The sequence below is a fragment of the Nicotiana tomentosiformis genome, chromosome 7 (genome assembly GCF_000390325.3).
Source record: "Nicotiana tomentosiformis chromosome 7, ASM39032v3, whole genome shotgun sequence".
Lineage (NCBI taxonomy): Eukaryota > Viridiplantae > Streptophyta > Magnoliopsida > Solanales > Solanaceae > Nicotiana > Nicotiana tomentosiformis.
In genome coordinates, this window is record NC_090818.1 from 54,746,054 (window position 1) to 54,754,846 (window position 8,793).

The window sequence follows — 8,793 nt, forward strand, 5'->3', positions numbered from 1 at the left end:
AATGGCAAAACTTGGAACCCCTCTGTTTTTAACATTCTGTCTAGGATTTTCACATCCGCGGTGATTTCTTCGCATCTGCGGTCTTCGCATCCGCGGTGATTTCTTCGCACCTGCGGTCTTCGCACCCGCGATGATATTTCTCGCACCTGCGGTGATTTTTTTCGCACCCACGGTGCCTGGACAACCCATGTATTTTCGCTTCTGCAAATCAATCCTCGCATCCACGAGCTCGCACCTGCGGCCATTTTTCGCACAAGTGTGATCACACCAGCAACCCAGCTACTTCAACTCCTCCTCCAAATCCAAATTCGATCCGTTAAGTATATGAAACTCATCCAAGGCCCTCGGGACCCCGTCCGAACATACCAACAAGTTCCATAACATAATACGGACCTAGTTGAGGCCTCAAATCATATCAAACAACATTAAAATGACGAATCGCACCTCAAATCAAAATCTATGAACTTTGAACTTTCAAATTCTATATCTTGTACCGAAACATATCAAATCAATCCGGAATAACTTCAAATTTTGCACACAAGTCATAAATAACATAATGAAGCTATTCAAATTTTTAGAATAAGATTTCGACCTCGATATCAAAAAGTCACCCCCCCCCCGGTCAAACTTTTCAAAATTTAATTTTTTTGCCATTTCAAGCTTACTTCCACTACTGACCTCCAAATAATTTTTTGGACACACTCCTAAGTTCAAATTCACCATACGGAGCTATTGACAGCATCAAAATTTCATTCTGGAGTCGTTTACTCAAAAGTCAACTCTCCAGTCAACTCTTTCCATTTAAGTTTCTAAATAAGGATTGTTCTTTTAATTTAATTCCTAATCTTCAGTAAATCAAACTCGACCACACCTGCGAGTCATAATACATATTGCGAAGCTGCTCGAGACTTTAAGTCACTGAATGGGGCATAAATTCTTAAAACGATAAGTCGGGTCATTACGAGGTCAATCAACATACGTTTAACTCGAGATTTATTGATAAGTACAGATATTGCCAGTGCATGATTGTGAGGTTGTACGATGCCCTCGACATCTTTGTCGCTGAACGAAATAGCTCCCAACAGAACGTAATCCCGAGTGCGTTTTTCCCTCGTAATAGATACTTTAGTTCATTTTATCATTGGCCCTTAGGGGACTTCGACTCCCCCCAATGATCATGTTTATCACGTGCTGAGGCTCCTCTTGTTAGACCTATTTGTTGGCATCCTTATTTCTGAAGTGGTTTTGGGCTCGTTCACTTAAGAATTCTCGGAGGTGCCCATTATTGAACAGTCGAGCAGCTTCATCTCTTAACTGTCGGCAATCTTCAGTCATGTGTGATTGTGGGTGTCGTGGTACTTACACATCAAGTTAGTATCTATCTGGGTTGGGTTGGAATGCAATGTTCAGAGCCACTTGGTCTCTTTGATGCGCCCTATGGCCGACATGATGCTTGTAGCGTCTACGTTGAAGTTATATTCTGATAATCTCGGTGCCTCCATATTACCGAGCGACCTGTCGAAACCATTATTGCTCATCAAGCCCTGGCTACTGGGCCCTCGATGGCTTCTCTTCTCGTTCCTTGCGGGTGACACCCGGATCCATTTCCCCTTCGGTTCACGCTGTAGGGTTAATATCGATCTCGTACCGGTCTTGGCTCTTGATCAATGGCTCTCTTAGATCTATCATCGACCCTGATGGGGTAAATATATCCAGAAAGGGCCCTGAGTTGGTCGTCTTTGACCCTGATCTTCGACTGGTACCGTTGTGGACGTCGGCCCAGGTTACCATCGGGTACTCTACCAAATTTTATTTTAGCCGTTGAGAGGCCAAGAAACTTCGGGGGTTGAGCCCCTGAGTGAATTCCTTAACGGCCCAATCATCTGCAACCGGTGTTAGGTCCATCCGTTCCATCTGGAATCTTGACATGAAGTCCCTCAGCATCTCGTTATTCCTTTGTTTGACCTTGAAAAGATTTGACTTTCTGGTCTCAACCTTTATAGCCCCAGCATGGGCCTTTACGAAAGCATCTGCAAGCATAGCAAATGAGTCAATGGAATTTGAGGGCAAGTTGTGATACCATATCATTGCTCCATTGGACAAAGTTTCCCCAAACTTTTTCAGCAACACCGACTCGATCTCATTGTCTTCCAAATCGTTCCCTTTGATTGCGCATGTATAGGAGGTCACATGCTCATTTGGATCCGTGGTCCAATTATATTTAAGGATGTCGGGCATACAAAACCACTTTGGAATCGGCTTTGGTGCCGCGCTCTGAGGAAAGGGCTTCTGGAAAATTGTTTTGGAGTCCGGTCCCTTTAATATCAGGGGTACTCCCAGGATTTGATTGACCCTGGAGTTGCATGTTTCCACCTTCTTGTCATTAGCCTCAATATCTTTCTTACTTGACTCCACCCGTTTTGTCAATGCTCAATGCTTCGAGCATTTTTATTACCTCGGGATTTATCCCGAGCTTGGCTTCACCCGGTCTCTCGGTAATTTATTCGTCTCTTCGAGTGCTTTCCTGAGATTGTTCGGGCTCGACCCTGTTGGGGGCATGGCTTTGATTCTACAGTTATGCTATTTCAGCTTGTTTAGCCTGCGTCATTTCAAAAATCAGTCGTAGGCTCGCCTAATCACCTTCACCTTCGAGCGCTTCTCGAGCTGTTGGTCGGGGTCCCCCGCGAATACTGTTTTCAAGATCAGTTGACAAATTAATATTGATGGACACCTACGAGTTAACATCGATCGGGTCGGCAGCTGGGACACTGTTGGGATCGGCAAGAAGCACATCGTTGCTAGGCACCAAATTATTATTCTCGCCGTGATGGCTAGACTCAGCGTCAACGTTTAAGTGAAAAGATTGAGAGTTTGACATTTTTATGCTAACATGAAATTAAGATTTCAAAGAACAAGCATAAAATAGGGTGTGTTATAGAGATTCGTATCCAATCACCACTATTATCCTTAGCCCCACGGTAGGCGCCAAATGTTTTACCCCAAAATTGAGTAATAATTAAATTTATACGTGGTTTAAAGGATACGTGATTTAATTCAACATGGATAATTAAGAATAATAGATAAATGAATTAAAAATGAAATAAATGATCAAACCAATCGCAATATTTTGACCAAGCCTGATCATAGATTGAATAGTGATCTCGTCCTCAATTGGACCCTCGGTTCAAGCCGTCGTGAATAAAGAACAGAACAAGTGAGAAAAGTTTTAAATAGTAGCTAGAAGGCAAAAATAAACTTTTGTTTCATTGAATTGCGTGTTACAATGTGTCAGATCAAAGAAAAGCTTCCTCTTTATATAGTAGGAGAATTTATGCCCTAGTATAAGTCTAAAAAAGGTAAAAAAATCTTCTTTTTCCGGTAATTATTGATCCATAATCGTTACTGAACGATATTCGCGCCATAATATCCGGTTGAGGGCGAGTATTACAGCCCCCTATCCATCATGCATAACGGTCCACTGCTTCTCCTGAGGTCTAGGAGTTATACTTGGTCCGGGGTGCGTAGCTTTGCTGTGTCTGATGTTGGATATATCGTTCACTCTTCCTGGGTCTCGGTACGATGGGTCTCTGGCCTTGATTACAATCTCGCGGATCCATGCTCCCCCTTCATTATCTCATCGGGGAATCGGGATAGACATTGCCCTGATTTTATCCGTACATAGTAGTGTAGTTATCTTACAAAATATAATACGAAGTATTAATATTTACATTGGTAAAAAAAATCAAGTTAATAAGATGTTAGCCACGTATTTATAAGGTGTTATTTTGGATCTTATTGTAAAAAATATTATTTACCAATATGAAGATTTGAGTAGCTTAATTCAAATTTTTAAATATTTTTATTATTAAAAAACAAACAGTTTCTTTCCACTTTTTTAAGGAGTTTGTATTCTATAAACTGCAATATTATCTAAGTGAAATAAGATAGAAAGTTTACAACTAAAAATAATTTTTGGGCCTCAAAATTTAAGGAGACTAAAACAAAGGCTTTACTAACCTCCCCCTTGAGCCACCCTTGCTACCACATTGTTTACCCTTAAAATTGGATAACAATTGAACTTATAGTGTGGCTCTAAGAATACGTGATTTCACTTAATACCAATTGAAAAATATGAGGATTAATAACAGAAATGAACTATAAAATAAAGCAAACCAGTGTTAGAATAGAACTCAGCCCTCGAGTTTGGATACCCTTGAACTGGTTGATGCAAGAATAATTAAAATATAACAAGCTGATGAACAATCGTATAAACGAGAAAGAACATTATGTTGCTTTTATCTCTGTGAACCGTGGTCTACAAATGATTAGGACCCCCTTTATATAGTAGAGGAATCCCCTGATGAACAATCGTATAAACGAGAAAGAACATTATGTTGCTTTTATCTCTGTGAACCGTGGTCTACAAATGATTAGGACCCCCTTTATATAGTAGAGGAATCCCACTTATGGTATAATTCTAATTACAGAAGGAAATCCCATGATTAGCTAATTGACCGCTTCTGATTTGATCTGTTCCAAGATTTACACCATGATCCTCGACCAGTCACCGAGATTTATGCCGTGATCTTCGACCAGTCACGGATATCTCTCCTTTCCGTTATTATGCTATCTTCGATCTTGCTCGATGTCTGTCTCATTTGGCTTCGATCGCTACTAGCCTCGATCTCGACAGGTACCTCGGTTCTAAACTTGGTACCTAGTCCTCGTGATTTAGTCTATTCCTTTACGAGGCCGTCCTTCGATGCAATCTCCCGGTCTCGGTCAAATAGTAAAATTGGGTGGGCCCGGTTTTAACCGTATACAGATAGTCCCCTCGTTCTTTTGGAGTGTAATGACAAGAAACGAATTGATCCTTCGATTTTTCTACCTCGACCTATCATGACGTCATCCTCATGAAGTAAATGACGGAAATGACTGAAACGTCCTGTCTGTACGATTACCAAGGCATTAAATGTGCGTCAGTCGATGGTCGGCCATCGCCAATTTTGAACCGTCGTTGTGAAATCTATAAATAGCTCCTCTCTTCACCATTTCAAACTATTACTTTCAAATTTCCAATCTCTAAAGCTTTTTACATCTTCTAAGTTCTTCATCTGTAAATATACGATTCTCACTGCTAACCTCTTCTTAGAAAACCAAATCTTATCATCTCCATCTATTTTTAACTTCAAATTCAAATGGCAAAAACGTCAAAGATTGTCCCTAAAAAAGAAAATGCTTCTTCATCGCGGCCGGCCGGCGACAAAACACCGGTGGAGCCGCCCTCTGAGGAGTGTGTTCCCGGGGGATGCATTCTCAATTCTGACTTTAAAACTGATAAAGCCTCATCGATTCCTGGTCGATGCGAGCCAGTGTCGAGGTATATACGCTCGATAACCGAAGGATGCCTTAAGCAGGTAAAGAAAGACTGCAACTGGGAGGGGAAAGAAGTGGTGATCCCGACCCCTGAAGAGGACATCATCACCCATGTGGAAGGGTTCTTAAGTGTTTACACTTACCCTTTCACGCTGGGCCCCCTCGACCCCGTAGTCGTTGAATTTTGCCGTCAATACCAAATTACCCTAGGCAAAATCCATCCTTCATTTTGGCGAATAGTTATTCTACTCCGATTCTTCGTGAGCAAAGTCGAGGGGATGCCTTTCACCCTCGACCACCTCATTAGTTTATACAGCTTCCACCTCTATCAAGGCAGGTTAATAAAACTCCAACGACGGGCTACCAAAGTGTTGTTCTCGAGCATAGATGAGGACAAGGACCGATGCTGGATGGGTCGGTTCATTCGAGTGAGGACTTCCAACCTAATCCCGGCCGAGAAGATGCCATTTACCGAGAAATGGAATATGAAGCGTAAGTAAAATCCCACTGTTAGCTCCTACTTATTGTTTTGCTCCTTTGCTTCTTCTCATTGATATCCTTTTTCGTGATGTAGCGGTCTCTTGGATGCCCAGTGCAATTCCTAACCTCAAGAGCTGGGTTCGGGACCTGGCCTCGACCTCTATGTATGCCGAGCGCTCATGGCGTGATTTATCAAAGGGTCGATGTGAGGCAAAAACTCATGATAAGCCTTTTTACCAAGTCTTTGTTGATTTTGTTAAAGCGTCTCTTAATTTTTTTTTCATACAGGCCTTGGAAAAGATGTTGTCATGAGGCCCTTATCTGGTGAGGATGAGACTTCGATCCCAGCACCGAAACCGACGAAGGAAAAAGATCTCAACCTCTAAGGATACAGAACCTAAGAAGAAGGCGGATCGTAAGCCGAATAAGAACATCATCCTCCTGACCAAAGACTCTGTTCGGCGTCTAAGGGATAAATATGAAGAAGAGGAAGAAGATGACTCTGGGCTAGTGGCCCGAGTGGGAATGAGCACCGAGGCCCCAAAAGCCACTGAATCGGTGAAGACTGTAGAGAATCCGTCTCGAGATGAGGGGGTATCGGGAAGAGACTTGGGCGAAGTCCCCGAGTCATCGAGGATTGAAGATGCCTCCCATCATAATAAGCCAACGGTGGGTACGACTGAAGGGGCTGGTCTCGAAGCCCCTCGAGATGGAGAGAACGCCCCAAGTGATCCACTTGGGGCAATAGAAATTGGAGGCTTCCAGCTGCTCCCCTCGTTTGCCGAGGAGATGATTCAAGAGGCTCGAGCCTTGAAGACCCTCTCCATCGAAGGAGCCCACGAAAGGGAAGATCCCTTCCATGATTACTTTACTGGGGATGGAGATGTTACCGGCCTGAGGAACTTGGAGGTCTCGAGGAAGGACTCGGGCGAGGCATCGAGCCTTTTCAACGAAGCGCAGCAAGCTCTGAATCGGGTAAGCCTTAACTCCCCTTGTTGGTATTACACTTATGTTCATTTTTCTCTTCCTGCCTAACTTCTTTTATTCTTTCTGGGAAGGCCTCAGCGCTTTATCGGGAAGCATTTTCTCGGTCTCGAGCTGAGCTGAGTCAGTATGAGGCCGACCTCCGAGGGCTCACGAAGGAGAGAAATGCCCTTAGACTTCTCTGTGGGAAAAAAGAAGAGGAGATCAAGGACATCCGAGCTGAGTTGGCCAAGGCTCACCAAGATCAAACTGACCTAATCGAGCAGGTAATGAAAATTTTAAAAGCTCATGGGCTCGATTCGGGAACGATGGCTAATATTTCAATCTTACAGCTGCAACAGAAGGTCGAGAGGATCGAGCAGCTCTACGAGGAAGTCAATATGATGAAGGCGGACACCTTGGGGTGGAAAAAAGGCATGGACCGCTTCGTTACAGAAAAAGAGACTGCTTTATCCCAATTGTCATCGGCCGAAAGTCAGCTTCGAGGAATGAAGGATAAGAGTTCGGCTCAGGAAAAGAAAATAAGGTAGCTCGAAGCTCTGTTGGCTTCCGAACTTGCAAAGGCCAAATCTGAAGCCGAAAAGGCTAAAACCGAGGCAAATGCGATCGTGGTCGTCTACCGAGCTGATGCTGAAGCCGCTCAAGTCCAAGCGAGAGAGGCAGCCGAGATCGCTCAAAATCGAGCATATTGGATTTCTGAACTCGTCAAATGCCAATCTCGGAGGAAAACCCTCGAGGAGATCCACGCTCGAGGTTTCGGTCTTACCGATGAGATAATAAAGGCTAGAGAGCATGAAGCCGATGCTGGAGCATTAGCCTCCTCCGATGATGATGATGATGCCGAGAGCAAGAGCGTGTCCTAGAACGGTGGGGACCTCGATGAAGAAGAAGCTGCCCCCGGAGAAAATTAGGAACCTTAGGATTTTTTACTTTTGATTTTTTGTGTAGGATCCTGATCGGGCCTTGTAAATATTCTCATATATATAAAGATCTCTTTCCGACTTGTCTTTATTTCATTTTCTGCCTTGTGAAAATTTTATTTCATTCATGCCTTATGAAAATTTTGTTCATAAGTTCGAGGCTTAGGCAATTTGATCGAAGCCGGACTAGTGTACTTTTTATAATCGAGTGAGTACTTGCTCGAACTCGGAGTAGGGTGACCTTTAAGTTTTAATTGAGTGAGGATGATTTATTGAAATCAAAAATAAAATAGCCCTTTAGGCTCTTGAATTAGGCCGATACGCCATAGTAAAAATAATGACTTTCTCCCCCTTTTCGGCTTGTAAAGTTTATTGTTTAATCATATAAAATCTGTTGTGCTTAGCATAAAATAAAGAATTTGTTCGAGAGTTCGAACGAATTTTGTACCCATTAGGGTTTTCGAGTGTCGATATTATCGATACCCTTAGTAATTCAGCCGAGGGTAGCCTTTTTAACCGGTTTATGAAAATATTCTAAGGCCTGTTTTATAACGGAAATCGGACGTCTCCGAACCGTGTTAATTTGGCCGTAGCCTTTAACTTGGGACTCATCTTTTGGGCTTGTTCCCCTGTTGTACTTCGAACTTGTTCGAAGTATCAGTCCCCGAGTGGGTGGCCGTGGCCTATAAATCGAGGGTTGCCTTTTTAAGGTCTTACGATCTCGAGGTTTTAGTAATTCGATCATGTCGATTTTTCTGATGGTGGTCCCCGAGTGCGGGGTCAATTATTCGAACTTTAGTTGTGATCGGACCTTAAGCCAATTTCCGCAATAGATCACAAGTACGACATTGTAAAGTAAAAATTTCTCTAAGGCATGAAATATCCGGCAAGGAAAAATACTTTTTTCAATAGATTAACATGCGTACATATTTTCCATTAGGGCTCGAGTAATCTACATGGGCATGGTTCGTTCAACCATTTGACCCTTACAAAATTTGCCTATCGAGACCACGTCGGCACGAAATATTTTCCT

General features: G+C 43.0%; 1 protein-coding gene across 1 annotated transcript; it reads left to right on the forward strand.

Moving 5' to 3' along the window:
• Nucleotides 1–6,186: 6,186 nt before the first annotated feature.
• LOC138895624 (uncharacterized) lies at nucleotides 6,187–7,703 on the forward strand. Its single transcript, XM_070180334.1, has 3 exons — nucleotides 6,187–6,831; nucleotides 6,915–7,106; nucleotides 7,404–7,703. The coding sequence occupies exons 1-3, from the start codon at nucleotides 6,187–6,189 to the stop codon at nucleotides 7,701–7,703; spliced, it is 1,137 nt and encodes a 378-aa protein (XP_070036435.1).
• Nucleotides 7,704–8,793: the final 1,090 nt, after the last annotated feature.

Bases quoted from the DNA above. Each gene is read 5' to 3' on its own strand.
- LOC138895624 (XM_070180334.1), top strand. From the start codon at position 6,187: ATGAGACTTCGATCCCAGCACCGAAACCGACGAAGGAAAAAGATCTCA. The intron at 6,832-6,914 runs GTAAGCCTTAAC...CTTTCTGGGAAG, and splicing joins CGCAGCAAGCTCTGAATCGG to GCCTCAGCGCTTTATCGGGA. The intron at 7,107-7,403 runs GTAATGAAAATT...GAACTTGCAAAG, and splicing joins AAACTGACCTAATCGAGCAG to GCCAAATCTGAAGCCGAAAA.